The 14,424-nt window shown below is 32.3% G+C and overlaps 2 protein-coding genes across 4 annotated transcripts; both read left to right on the forward strand.

Moving 5' to 3' along the window:
- Window positions 1-1,309: 1,309 nt before the first annotated feature.
- Window positions 1,310-3,986, forward strand: LOC140974025 (uncharacterized). Of its 3 annotated transcripts, none has more exons than XM_073437228.1 (4): window positions 1,310-1,380; window positions 1,938-2,129; window positions 2,221-3,132; window positions 3,220-3,986. In XM_073437228.1, exons 2-4 carry the CDS (start codon window positions 1,966-1,968, stop codon window positions 3,320-3,322), a joined length of 1,179 nt encoding a protein of 392 aa, XP_073293329.1. In that variant the 5' UTR covers window positions 1,310-1,380; window positions 1,938-1,965; the 3' UTR covers window positions 3,323-3,986. The 3 variants fall into 3 exon arrangements, with proteins under 3 accessions (XP_073293329.1, XP_073293330.1, XP_073293328.1); XM_073437229.1 differs by having other exon boundaries at window positions 1,321-1,380; window positions 1,942-2,129; XM_073437227.1 differs by lacking the exon at window positions 1,310-1,380 and having other exon boundaries at window positions 1,405-2,129.
- Window positions 3,987-4,614: 628 nt separating this feature from the next.
- On the forward strand, window positions 4,615-6,088 carry LOC140974029 (chlorophyll a-b binding protein 6, chloroplastic-like). Its single transcript, XM_073437234.1, has 4 exons — window positions 4,615-4,875; window positions 4,981-5,083; window positions 5,470-5,758; window positions 5,857-6,088. Exons 1-4 carry the CDS (start codon window positions 4,682-4,684, stop codon window positions 5,997-5,999), a joined length of 729 nt encoding a protein of 242 aa, XP_073293335.1. The 5' UTR covers window positions 4,615-4,681; the 3' UTR covers window positions 6,000-6,088.
- The last annotated feature ends 8,336 nt before the right edge of the window (window positions 6,089-14,424 follow it).

Below are 14,424 nucleotides of genomic sequence, written 5' to 3' on the forward strand. Positions count from 1 at the left end.
TTCCCTCATTGAACTATCATGACACATTGTTTGACTATGCTAACAGGTGGTTATTATCTTTAACACCATATAAGAAATTTCGCTATCATGAGAAATCCTGGGAAAGTGGAACATCGTCTCCAAAAAACTATAAAGAGTATTTCAACATGAAGCATGCGCAAAGTAATAGAACATGCAATTGTTAAAAAAGCGATGGACAATACTAGAAAATGTCTCTTTTGATAATATAAAGGTCCAAAACCGTGTGATTCTAGCATACACTTTACTACATAACTTCATACGCTTAGAGTTGTCAAAGGATCCCCTAGAGGATTTAACTGAAGAAGAGATAAAGAGTAGCGTGGATGGTGAACTCGATTGTTACATCAATAATGCAGAATCTTCATCTCAACGGCTAAGCTGGAAAGACAATTTAGCTAATGGGCACATGTCTACTTGTTGATATGGTGCATTAGAAGTCACCGACGTATATGCATCTGTGTCTTGTAGTAGATGGAAACAGAGGCAACTTTTTGTTATGGTTGGTTGTTTGTTTGTTGCGGAAGGGAACAAAACTCTTGATATTACACTTAGTGAAACAAATATCTAATCTGACTTGAATTATAAAAAATAATGTTTTTTATTGTAAAAAATCGGGTAGGTATCTTGTGAAATAGTCTCACAGATCTTTATCAGTGAGACATATTGATCTGATTCATACTTAGAGTGAAAAATAATATTTTTTGCATTAAAAATAATATTTTTTTCATGTGTAAAGTCGCATAAGAGATCCGTCTTATAAAATTGATCAGTGAGACGATCTCATAAAATTTTGTGTGTTTATTATTATATGATATAGATAAATTTATCCATGGATGGTTTATACACTTAAAAAAAGATTTTTTAGAGTGATTATGTCACTATATGCAACTTAATTTAAAGTTATAACTCAAACCTTAATATTCTAATGATAATAATTTTAAATTGTGAAAATTGTAAATTTGTACTTCAATGTTATGAAATTCCAGTATTTATCTTTTTTTTTTTTTTGATAATTTTAATCGTTTTTTATTCGAAGTTCTGATACGATTCTATAAACGTTCACATCTCATCATCGATATATTAATGTCACGTTAGAAAAACTACTAAAATTATAAAAAAAATAATAATAACAAACTAAAATTGAAATTCTAAAACATAAATATCATAGAGAGACACGATAATGTATTGAACTAAAAATTAATTTTTTTATTTAAAATTTAATTTATTAATTTTAAAACGAATGGAACTTTATACTCTGTAAGCAAATATTTAGTGCGAATTGCCGCATTTTCCCGCCATCTCCAACCCTAAGATCCAACAAGCAACTGGAATCGCAAACCAACGCCGTTCCTTAATCAAGTAATCTACCCTTTACTTTATCGAAAATTTTAGGCTTATTTGTTTGAAAAGATCGAAACTTTAATTTGTCCCATTGTAGATTGAAGGTTTATTGAAAAATTTCACTGTTTCGATTTGAATTGCTGAAGCCCTTTTCGCAAATTATATTTGATGAGTTTCATCCCAATCTTATGCAATTTGCACCGTATGTAGAAGAAAACAAGCTCGCAGGAACTATGGGCCCCGAAGTTTTATGGAATATATTAAGATTTATTTTCCACTGTCAGATGATTGTTTGACGGAGACGAAGATTTTATGAGTAACTGTACTTTTTCTATTTGTCAGCGCATTATAAATAATTGTTGTAGTTTAAAGGGATATATTGGCATTAATCAATCAATCTTTGAAAATTCATGGTTTGTAAGGGAATTCAAGTCTTTGTATGATGAATTATTTGCTGTACATGAACATGTTCATTTCCAAGATTCAACAGTTTATTGAGTGAGAAATCTAACGTTCCTATATACTTATGAATGGTTTTTGATTTTGATGGAAAATGATATTGTTTTAAAATTAAGACAGACAAAAAAAGAGAGGGTCGTGGACATGGAACATCCACAACCTGAATTATATGGAGGAGCAGATGCTGTGCTCGGGCTTAAACCAAACTCGTCAATCTCTGTAGCTTATCATTCTCTGTTTGGCCCTCATGATGACTTGATGCTTCTTGAACTTGATGATAAGTTAGTTCCTGAAGTCCTCCAGCAAAGGTAAATAAGCCTTCAATATTTGTGTGAGTTATTTTGTCCATTTCAAGTAATTTTCTGATCTATTCATTTCTTATTCTTAAATTCTTCTTAGAGTGATCTTAAGAGGACAGCCTGATGAAGATGCAGTTCTTTGTACAGATACTAAGACATATGCCATTAAATTTGTGGGTACATCCAATTCTGTATTTCTCATACCTCCCTGTGATAAATCTGTGCAAGTATGTAATGATAAAGGTGATGGCAATGTGGTTGCATCTGTTATCAAAGTTTCATCAGGAAGTATGGAACTTGTTGAGACTGCACCCAAACTAGATAGACTTAAGGCACTTCTCTCTCAAAATCCTTACAGCTTTGATGAGGCTTCAAAAATGGACATCTTAGATGAGGGAGAAAAAACTAAGATAGGCTTATACAGATGGGATGATCTTGCTGACATGTTACAGGCTAGTGATGTGGAACTAAGGCTTGGGTTAGAATCTGTTTTAGCAGTAGAAATTGATGGCTACTGGCGAACTTTGGATGATAAATATATGAATGGAATCCTGAACATGCTTCTTTATGACACTATACTAAATGTCTGGTCCATTAATGCACTTAATGAAGATGCAGTTGTGTGTGCGTTAGAAACAGATGGATATCCTCGGAATATTGCATACCATTGCTTGCGAGTCTTCTGTGATAAGGTGCACGAGGATGTTGGTGGGAGTTGTATCTGGAATTTGAATGCAAGGCGCATTTGTGTGCATTTTGCAAGAGAAATCTTAAGAGGAGGAAAGATGAAGCTTGAAGTCTTTATGAATGAATGGATCAGCAAGGTTCCTGATGAAATGAATGCAAGTTTTGACATGTTAGAAGGTGAGGTTCTGACAGAGAAGTTAGGAATGGAGACTTGGATTTACTCCTTTAGTGTATCTTCTCTTCCCTCTGCTCCTGGAGAGCGATTTTCCATTCTATTTCGTGAGAGGCCTAGGTGGGAATGGAAGGTTCTAGAACCATTTGTCAGGTATGTTAGAATTGCCCTCTTTAAATGTAGTACGGCTGCATGTCAGTATAAACCATTTCTTAAAAGCATTGTATCGTTGTTTTATAGGGATCTGAGTGTGCCGGGACTTACCTCGGAAGGTTTACTCCTCAAATATACTCGCAGAACTCAACCTACTGCAGATGCAGAGCCTGTATTCAGTGCACGATAGTATTTTGCATGTGTTACTTTGTTTCTGAAATTATCTGTCGCTTGGAAGTACTGTTTTAGTTCCAATCTGATTAAAAGTAACAGCCGTCTTTGCTGGGCTTTGATCCCCATATGGAGCTTGATCTTGCTTTTAAAATGCTAGCCAAAACATGCTGAACACATTCCTTAAATGTCGCCACTACACCGATGGAATGCAACTGACAGTTTTTAGTTGGTTAAAGTTCAAAATGATGGAGGATAATGTTGGGTTGGTTCATTATCCATTTGTTTTATTATAGCGTTCTTGAATGTACAAGACGAACGATGCAAGGCTATGCCGTTAGCCAAAAAGGTCAAATTAATCGGAGGAATCAATACGAAAATTGAAACGAATGAAATTGTAGAGCCTGGAAGTTGCTGAAGAAATTTTCCTTGAAGGAACCATACAATTTTTAGTTGCAGAAGAAGCAGCTGTGTATGCATTATGCCAATCATTTGCTAGTAAGAACATAACGAGGGGTGTGTTGCATGAGTGATGAAGGCAACTAATCTTGTGTATTCTTTCATACAACAGCACTGGATTGTGGCACCTGATGTTATTACACTTCATGTTTTCGTTTAATTTTCGCTCTTTTTTGTTAGAATGGAAACTTTGTTGTGAGAATCGAAACAAAATATGAAAGTTATTTTCTTAGAGTTCGTTTGGTTTTTGTGTTGAGCCAAAACTTGTTAGTCTTTCCCATTATAGGTTTCGTGACCAATCTCTTGATAAATCGTTTCACGACCAACAGTTTTGTCTTTCACTCTCTTATATTATTTATTGATAAATGATTCTTGGATGTCATACGATAATCACAAATTTTTAATTTGATTTGGATTAGAACCAAACCGATTTCAACAACTAAGATGCCCGTTCCACATTATCCTTTTATATCCTTGAATTTCAGCAAGTTATAATGTTGGGTTGTTTAACCTAATCTTGTAGAGATCGATTCAGTCATCCATTTTGTACTTCTGTTTTAATGTCCATTTTGCAGCCAAACGACTTATTTCCATATCAATTATTTTTACATGAGAATACATACATATTATATATGGCCTTGTATTTTCCACGTAGACAACAAACCCACGACCTTAATCCGAGTACCGAATCTCCACCACAGAAACCCACGACCATATCCCACTTGGATTTTCCACATATCATCACATAGGATTGCCAGAGTACACGTGGCCCAATCACGTCACAGATTCCAATATCTTCATCCAATAAAATCCCATATTTGGATTTTGCCCATATCCCTCATTTCCCATATACTAGACCCGTCGCTGTGAACATTCCAAACGATTCTTCCCCCAACCAAAACCAAACTAACGTCACAACATGGCAGCCAGCGCCTCCATGAGCTGCGGCGTCGCCGTACAGGCTCGTCCCTCTCTCCTCTCGGCTTCCAAGTCGAAATTCGGGTCATCGGTCAGCTTCGGCGTCAATTTGACCACCTCTAGATTCTCCATGTCCGGCGCCGACTGGATGCCCGGCGAACCCCGCCCTCCGTACCTCGACGGATCCGCCCCCGCGTACTAAGCTTTATCCAATCATCATACAAATTTATGCTTGATCTAGTGTTGAAATGGTCTAGTTGATTCTTTTTTTTTTTGTGTGTTTTTGTTTGAAAAATTCAGAGACTTTGGATTCGACCCTCTTGGTCTAGGAGCAGTCCCGGAGAATCTTGAGAGATTCAAGGAATCTGAAGTGTACCACTGCAGATGGGCTATGCTTGCTGTTGTATGTCTTTTTTTTATTACAACTAAATTGTTATCATCAGAAACAAAAAATTTGAAATTTAGTATTTATTCTTTTATTTATCAAGATTTTGAATTAATAATATATTATATCTTTAACCCATTAGATATTTGAACCTTAGTTTGCGAAAATAAAACAAAAAATAAAAACATTTTAAATATAAAAAAAAAACTCATCATGTATGACACCTATGTCATGTGTATGCAACACATTTATGTTCTTTTGGGAACTTTTAAATCCAAAATAATTTTCAAATTAATTACAATTAATTTGGATTTGAGGTACTAATTTACTAATAAAACACCATATTTTTTATTAAATATTTTTTACCAATTGATTAATGTGCTTAAATTGGTGATAAAATCCAGCCCGGGATCCTTGTTCCAGAAGCATTGGGCCTTGGTAATTGGGTCGAGGCCCAAAAATGGGCGGCGACCCCTGGTGGGCAAGCCACTTATCTTGGCAACCCGGTTCCATGGGGCACTCTGCCCACAATTTTGGTGATAGAGTTCTTGGCCATTGCCTTTGTGGAGCACCAGAGGAGCATTGAGAAGGACACCGAGAAGAAGAAGTATCCGGGCGGGGCTTTCGACCCGTTGGGCTTCTCGAAAGATCCGAAAACCTTCCATGAATACAAGATCAAGGAGATCAAGAATGGTACTAACCATATCATGTCTTATTTCCGACTTATACAGTCCATATTTATCGACTAAAGTTAATTTTTATGATTTTCTTGTAAAAAATGATTAATTTAGGACGTCTCGCGATGTTGGCATTCGTGGGGTTCTGCGTGCAGCAATCGGCCTACCCCGGGACAGGACCATTGGAGAACTTGGCGTATCACTTGGCCGATCCGTGGCACAACAACATCGGAAACATCATTATTCCTTTTAAATAGATTCATCAATCAGACATGTAAAGACTCTTCTTATATGTAATGTAATGAATTGGACATTTTGTGTTTAAAATCTACTCCATCTTCTTTTACATGTTTCGCGACTTGTACTACTAGCAAGTCACATATATTACAATTACATAATAGAAAATGGTCAATGATACTCTATTAAGTATTAAAATTTTTTTTTATTAATTATTCTAATCGATTTCAAGAAATCGAAATAATTGTTTCGTTTTTCACAAAATGGCATCCGTTTCTTTTCTTTGTTGCTGAAATTCAAAACTGAAAGAAAATTATAAACAATTCGGGAATAAATTAGTCATAAATAACTGATTAGTATAATTTATTTGTTTATATCTATAATATATATTTTTTTGATCAAATTGACTATTATGTCCATTTGAATAATCATGTTTATTTTATTTTATTAGTGTATTTAACCCGATTTCTGTTTTCTGCATTGATTTTCACAATATTTATTTTCTTATTTATATTACTATATATATAACTTTTGTATGTACATAGTATTTTGCAAAGACCTAATACTTTCACTAAATGCATACATAACTACCGTACGTGTTGGTCATTAACTTCTGATCGTTGTTAACATGTAATTTGCTTAGAATTAATTAATTACATTGGAAAAACGAGTATTTTTTTTACAATGAGTCCAAAATGTGTCAACTATAATTATAATACTAATAATAATATATAATAAAATTTAGTCTAAACAAATCACAATATAAAACATGGTCACACATGATTGAAATCAAATACATACAAACAACTCATATATCTAGTACATGTCCTGATAAATAGATACATATACACAATGAGATAGATTGCTCAACTTCTACTTTGACTTGGCTCCCTCCAGAAGTACCCTATCTTATCTTCTGATAACAAAATTACATGTCATTGTCCTCATACAAAGTAACAACAACCTCCCTTGGGGTGATCAAACGCTCCATATAGAACAACCATAATAAATGCAACATGTATCTATACAATGACATATGATATACAATGTAAGGATGTCGTGTAGGTATCAGGTCATGGGGTCTCACAATATGCATGTAGATAGTTCATAAATATTAGCTAACCTTTACTTAATTTTGATGATAAAAATTTCTTTTTCGTTACATTCGTGGGCGAATGTCGTTCGAAAAGTTTATATATGAGAAGTTAAAAGAGAGCATGAAACCTCTATATAAAACCAATAGGCTTTCAAAATCAGAAGCACACATGATATTTCACCTTCAATATGTATACTTAATTCTAAAGAAAAACATTTCTTCTTGTGAACAAGAAATCATAAACAAATAAAAAAAAACACAGACAATAATTAAATCATTATGATTTGGCCCTAAAGAAACATGGAATATTTAATTAAATCTCCATGTACGAAAATAAAATAAAATAATTTTTCATAAAATAGTAGCCAGAAGATGAGGTTATATATATATATACATCGAATCGAATAGAATCTACTTTAATTGTAATCTGAGCACAAATGCAAAAAAGAAATGTGATTCCCATTTTGCACACTTTATTTTCTTCTTTCCCACCTTTTAAGATTAAAGCTGAATTGCAGCTAGCGTGGAATTTCGCCACTCAGCTAGGTCTTTGGTGCTTCATGTACTATTATCTCAAACCCTAGTTTAAACTTTGGGTTGCATCGATACATGTATATATTTGTACATACATACATGCATAGCACTCCAATATTGTTGAACCATAAAATAAAACTATATTTTATGTTGATATAATATAATATATGTGTCTTATTATATATTGAATTGTGACAGTTTTACTCATGTTTTACGATCTTCGAGTCAATTATTGTCATGTAACTATGTTAATTCTAATGATCAATTTAAAAGACTAATATCATACTTAATTTTTTTCATAAGTATGCGGTTAAACAAGCATGTATGTCATGAGAAATTTTTTTGAACCACGTTTAAAAATTTAAAAATGATATTATCCACTCAAGTACAATATTATGATTGGGAATGACTAAAATTGATCGTCTAAAGATAGTTACAGGATCATAATCGATAAATGAAAGATACGAGACAAAAAATGATGTATACCTATGGACTAAAATTGTAATTTTGCCATTTGTGTGTGAGCGTATGAAATTATATTTTTAGTTATATTACTAGAATATTTTTTTATTTTTGAATATGTTTTCAGTTAATTCACAATCTTGGTCCACTAATTTTTTTAAAAATTTTGATCATTTTTCGAAGAAGTGTTGACTTGATATAAAATGGAAAATTACACGATAAAAAATATATGTTTTCTATATTATTTCACTGAAAGGCATCTTTCTAATGTTCGGTAAAACGAAACTAATATATAGTTTCCACTCCATAACTTGTAACATCATTGAAATTTTATTTTCTTATGAATTATTTTAATTACTTCAACTACTATTTAAGAAATAAATTATTTTCTAAGTTTATAAATACATGACAAAAATGAGAAATTAACATTTCCAAATTTTTCATTCTCTTTTTAGTGTTGACAAATTTTGGTAATTTTCTATGTTTATCAATTGAATACAGAAAGATAAATATTATTTAGTAATTTAAATGGAGATAGGATTTAAACTTTGTTTTTACATATTAAACCTAAATTTATTTAAATATATATTGTTTTTACTATAAACTTCGGAGAAATAATTTTTAGCTAATCTATAGATCCGTGTTATCTATGTCTTATTACTACGGATGAGAAATATAGAGTAACCACCTTAATTGACAAAATGTGTATTCCTAGTTCTAAAAGCCCAAAATTTATATAATTTTTTTAATAAATTATTAAAAAATAACTTCTAAATTTCATAATTTTAATAAAATCTCTATAATTTTTACATAAAAATTACTTCAACACCAAAAAAATCATACAAAAAAATGTATTTTGTATATTACGAAACGCAATGTATTTGTCTATCTTAATTAAAAGAGCCCAAAATTCCAATTGGTCCAAGGAAATCTTCCCAACATTCCCTTTTTGACATACATTGACCCTATAAATGTTATCCCTATCCCTAATAAACCCACCGTATTCCAAGAAAACACTTTACAGATAGCTATAAACCTAGCTACTATATTCCAAGGAGTACCTACATTAATTCTTATACAATTCTTTACATACACATTTATATATTTTAATTTAATAAAATAATTTTTGTTAACTCTTTCAAAAGAAGAATTTGTTATGTTTCGATCTCAAACTCGAAATCTCGTCTCTTAATATTTATGAACTATAATTTGTGATCATGATCCAAAATATTTTAAATTGACCAGAAGGTTTCGATTTGTGAATGACCAAAGGTGAGGTGGTCCAATATATATTCTCATATTTACAATGAACAAGATTCCCTAAAGGCCAGCAAAAAGCAGCCATCATCATAGCTAGCAATCATCCTGTTTCCTCCACACTCTTCTGCTGCTTAATTTCCCCAGGGAAAAAAAAGCTCACATGCTCCCAATCACCAGTATCGCGCACACACAGACACCAACGTTGGTGTGTGCGTGTTCTTTATCAATTATATGATGAACCCCACACTACAATGTGTGCAGATGAACCCTATGGGCTATGATCCCCCCCAAACACTCTACACCCCATGTTTCTGCTTCAGTTTCATGCATATATATATCTGTGTGTATATATTGTGAAAGTACATATACGCCCTTCTGTGGCATTCTTGGCTAATCTGGATATAGTGTATTACATTAATAAAGAATTAAATGGGGAAGAAAAATACAGTGAAAGAGGCCCCGGCCATCTTTAAATATGCTTTCATTTACTAAGAAATTAAATGGAACTTAATTTTTAGTGTACGTGTTCGTGTGTGTTTGGTTCTTGAATCTATATGCATAATAATTGTCTGCTGAAAACCCTCCAAGAATTCCCGAAGTTTAAATAAAATTAGTTGTATTAAAAATTAAAAACAACCAAGTAATATATATTATATATATATAATAATACACAAAAAACCCAAAAAAAATGCACATTTAAAATATAATATAAAAAAATAAATAAAGATGGATGAAGTTGATGGGAGGCAAATATTTATAGGTGGTAACTTTCATGTTGTCTGTTTATAGAGAGTTGTGTATGCCTTATCGGAATATGAACAGAAATCGCATCATTGTAAAATGTTTTCGTTCCACGTGATCAAGTTGTGTCATCTGACACCATACTTTCACCAAAATCATCCTCCTTAATTCTCTTCACCATACCCATATTTGAATCACAGAAATTCCTCAGAAATCATTCATTTTTCCAGCTTACAATATTATGTATACGCAGGCACCTACCTAACATCAAGTATTGGATAAAAAGATACAAGGATTCAAGAAAATCAGCGTACAGAAAATACCCATTTGACAGAATCGCATCAGTATCCCGTAATGGTGAAAAAAGCAATGGAATATAGATTAATTTACCTTGTATTCAGGAAGGCTCGAAAGAAGCTTTAAGCTCTGCTAAAAATAATTCCTTTTCAAGAAAATTTTATATATAATATCATACTAAGTGGGAATATGCTTGGCTCCTCATACGCCATCCACGAAGGGCCAGCGGCTCTCCGGTGGGCTCTGCGAATGGCATACAGGGAGCCAGGCATATATACATATACACGTATATGTATGTAGCTGTTCATTTACATGCAACACAAAACGGGGAGATCTGCAACCCTAGAACTCGTTGCACATTTGATTCTGCAGAACAAGAGAACGATGGAACAGTGGGGAGATGGGAAATAGCTATAGAGCGAATAGGGTTATATTATTTCACATATTGATAACATATGCAAATCTTGGTGTCGAAAGATTAGTAGATTTCGAGGATCAAAATGGGTCCAGAATTAAACAAAGATTTCGCAAAAACAAAATCAACCCCACAAAACCCTTTAATCTTTAGAAAAGAAAAAACAAAAGAAGAAGAAGATTTTCATAAAGCAAGAGATAAATATAGAAAACCACACACAACAAAGAGAGAGCGAGAGTTGGAGGCCATTTGAAGAGGCGAAAAACAAGCATGGCCTGGTAAAAACCAGTGGCTGGCTCAAACACAAGAAAAAGGAAGCTCCTATTTCTTGTGGGGTTTTGGTGTGAATGAAAGGAGAGATTTGTGGGGTTATTGGGAATTCAATCGCAAATTTTGCCACTAAATATAGACACACGTAGTGCAAGGACCCGGGTGGGGTGGGTGGGGGGTAGTAGGGGGTGGGGGGTGGAAGAATAGGGTTATGTTTTAGTGTCCACTCAAATTTCCTAAGCTCGGGTTTGAAATCTCCTTTTTCTGAGTCGTAAAGCGAAGGTTGCTTTCCCTCTTCTGAACCTGCTTTGTCTTCGAGTGTTTGGACTACATGGATTCCTCATCCCCTTCACACATTAATTAATATTTCTCACTTATTTTTTCAAATTATATAAATATTATATTATAATTTCAAAAAGTGAAAGAAAAAAAAGATTTTTTTTTTAAAGAATTATGCATTATTAATCCCTTTTTCTTATCTTTTTATTTTCTTTTTTTTTTTAACCATGATCCCACTTGTACTCGTTGCTTCGGAAATTTAATGGAAAAGGTTTTAATGAGGTAATGCATTACGAAGGTAACATTAAATTTTTTTTTTTAGACTTTTTCAAATTTCTTTTCTCATTTAATCATTTGATAACTTATTGAAATTAATTTTTTAAATTTATTAAATATAAATAAATATGATGAAATGTGGGCGACTAATTAATTAGTCAAGATTTTTGGAAATTAATTTTATAAAAGGGAGAAAATACATGAAATCATTGTAATTTATTTAATTTAATCTCACAAGAGGATATCAAAAGTATAAATCAAGAGAATATTCTTAAAAAATGTGAACTTCGGATATATTAGCATAATTTCTCTATTTATTAGCGTTTGGGTTTCTAAATTTGCAATCTTTCTCATTTAATTTCAAGGAAACTATAATTTCATCTTTTATATTATCAAATTTCTTTTTTATTCTTCTATCTTTAATATTCTTTTTTTCAATTAATTAAATCATTTTTCCAAGTGCCGCGGACATACACTTATTGTTTCAAAAATCATTTATGCGGACATGGCGCGTTCTCGTTAATAAAAGTCGAGGCTGTACGTACAAATCGATGATTTCGAAAATCATTGCTAACGCACAGTTCATTAATAAAAATAAATTGTATCATTATCATTATAATTTTATCATTAAAAAAAGGAACAAATAATAAATAAATAATTAAATTGATATTATTAATGAAAATAAAAGCAGGCTCGATCAAAGATTAAATACCATAATTTCCTCTTCATTAAATTGGCTATATTGTATATATCTTTATTAAAAAAAACTAATTAAACTATGAAAATACTATTTATTTATACAGCATTAATCGCTTTTTTTTCTACCTTATTATAAAATGGCTACGATTAATATTTAGTTTTGTTTGAACGAGTCTTGTAATATGAATTCCATTCGATTTTATAAACGAACTTAATATGTAACGCCTCGGAGTCGACGACTGTCCTCACTGTACCAAGTCAAGTCTTTCCAGCGCGTGTATATCCTCACTCACACGCACCCTATGAATCTTCTCAGGAAATCACTCATCCTAAAATTGTCCCAAGCCAAACACACTTAACTTTGGAGTTTTTATGTAATGAGCTACCGAAAAAAAAATATAACCTTCTTCATATGAGTAATAAATATCAAATCTTTTAACTTCTCCTCAACTGCACAATCTCAAACCTGAACAGTTTTTTGGAATCTCTCTTCTTCATGTGTAAGAACGGTTCATTCATGTTCTATTCGCTTAAAGTCTGCCAGGAGCGGCTCATTGTACAACCTGATGACATCGACGATCACCACCCACCTTTTTCGGCCTTGTGCCTCACATAATATTTATTCGAAAGAACGATGTGTTTCAACTACAAATGTAATCTAAAGAAAGAGAATTTCATAAGGTTTACATGATATTAAATCGTAAAATGTATCAAAATTTTACATGTACTAATCGTGTGCATGTGAAGAAACAAGATTATTATATATGAACGGAAGACGCGGGAAGATTTCCAAGAAAGGCAAGACCAACATCATGGTGATTGAAATTGTGTGGCAAGAAAGTTTAAAATTCGAGTGTAAATTTGGTGGTAAGAAATGGATTGGAGGAGGGGTCAGATTGCCTCATATGTGCATTGCAAGCGTTGAAGACTTTAGTGTGTAACACGTCTAGCCTTATTTGTTGTTCCTTTGAATTGTCAATTTCTTTTGAGAATCTTTCTTCTGTCCTCACCAATTGAATAAGATATTTTGTCTCACAAAATTGACCCGTGAGATAATCTAATAGTAGTTTTTGTATAATAATAATAATGAGATGTTCGAGTTTTTATTTTGTATGATTTTCTCATGAAAATAAAGTAACATGAAGATCGAGTAGGGAAAATAAAATTTGATATGTAAGGGTTTTATTATTTAACAATATGATACAGGTATATATAATTATGATATCTTATTAGTTTCAAATATTAACAATTAATATGGTATATTTTTTATGAATGAGAATCTGCAATTGTTACATTTCGCTGTGTGTTAGGATAAACCTCTAATATAGTATCTTACAAAAAAAGCTAGTAATTAAATCAAACTCATATACAGTGCGCGCTGGATAAAGTTTCGAGATAACGCAATAGCTTGTGAACCACGTTAGTCGGATAAACTACACTGAGAAAGCAATCATAAGTGGATCCAGGATTTTAGATTTGAAGGCCCATATTAAGTGATGTCTGCGACGGTGTTGAAACTACAAATTTCATACGGGGTTGCAAAATTCGCTCTTTTGATTTGTGGTCTATGAGTTATTTTCCTAAAACTTTATGTTCAAGTGTGAGAAATATAAAAACGAAAAAAATTGAGAACTAAATAACATGAACCTCGAGTCTAAGTGAAAAAGAAGACCACGAAGAAATTTTTTTAAAAAAATTCCGAGAGCCACGAAGATATTCCACTACTAGTGAAATCAAATTTTAATGAAAACCCTAATTTGTTTTTTGTTTTTTTTGTTGTCATTTTAAACTTTATTTTAAAAATTCTAATTTAAAATAGATAAGAATTATTTTATAATTTTTTAGATTTTTTTCAATACTAAAAAAGTAAATTAAAATAAAATTTAAAAAGTTAGGTTTTGATTTCATAAGAAATATCTTCACTTAACGTCAATACATAAAAGAGACAAATATGAATTCAACTCAATAATAGAGATTGAAATTGATTCAAGTAAAAAATTATCGAAGATTGTATTGGGGAAATTACACCCCCGAAGCGATGCCGATCACGATGATAATAGTACCCAAAAAATGTGGAATAAAATAACCAACAAGAACACAAAGATTTACGTGGTTC

Source organism: Primulina huaijiensis, chromosome 3, assembly GCF_012295235.1.
Source record: "Primulina huaijiensis isolate GDHJ02 chromosome 3, ASM1229523v2, whole genome shotgun sequence".
Taxonomy (NCBI): domain Eukaryota; kingdom Viridiplantae; phylum Streptophyta; class Magnoliopsida; order Lamiales; family Gesneriaceae; genus Primulina; species Primulina huaijiensis.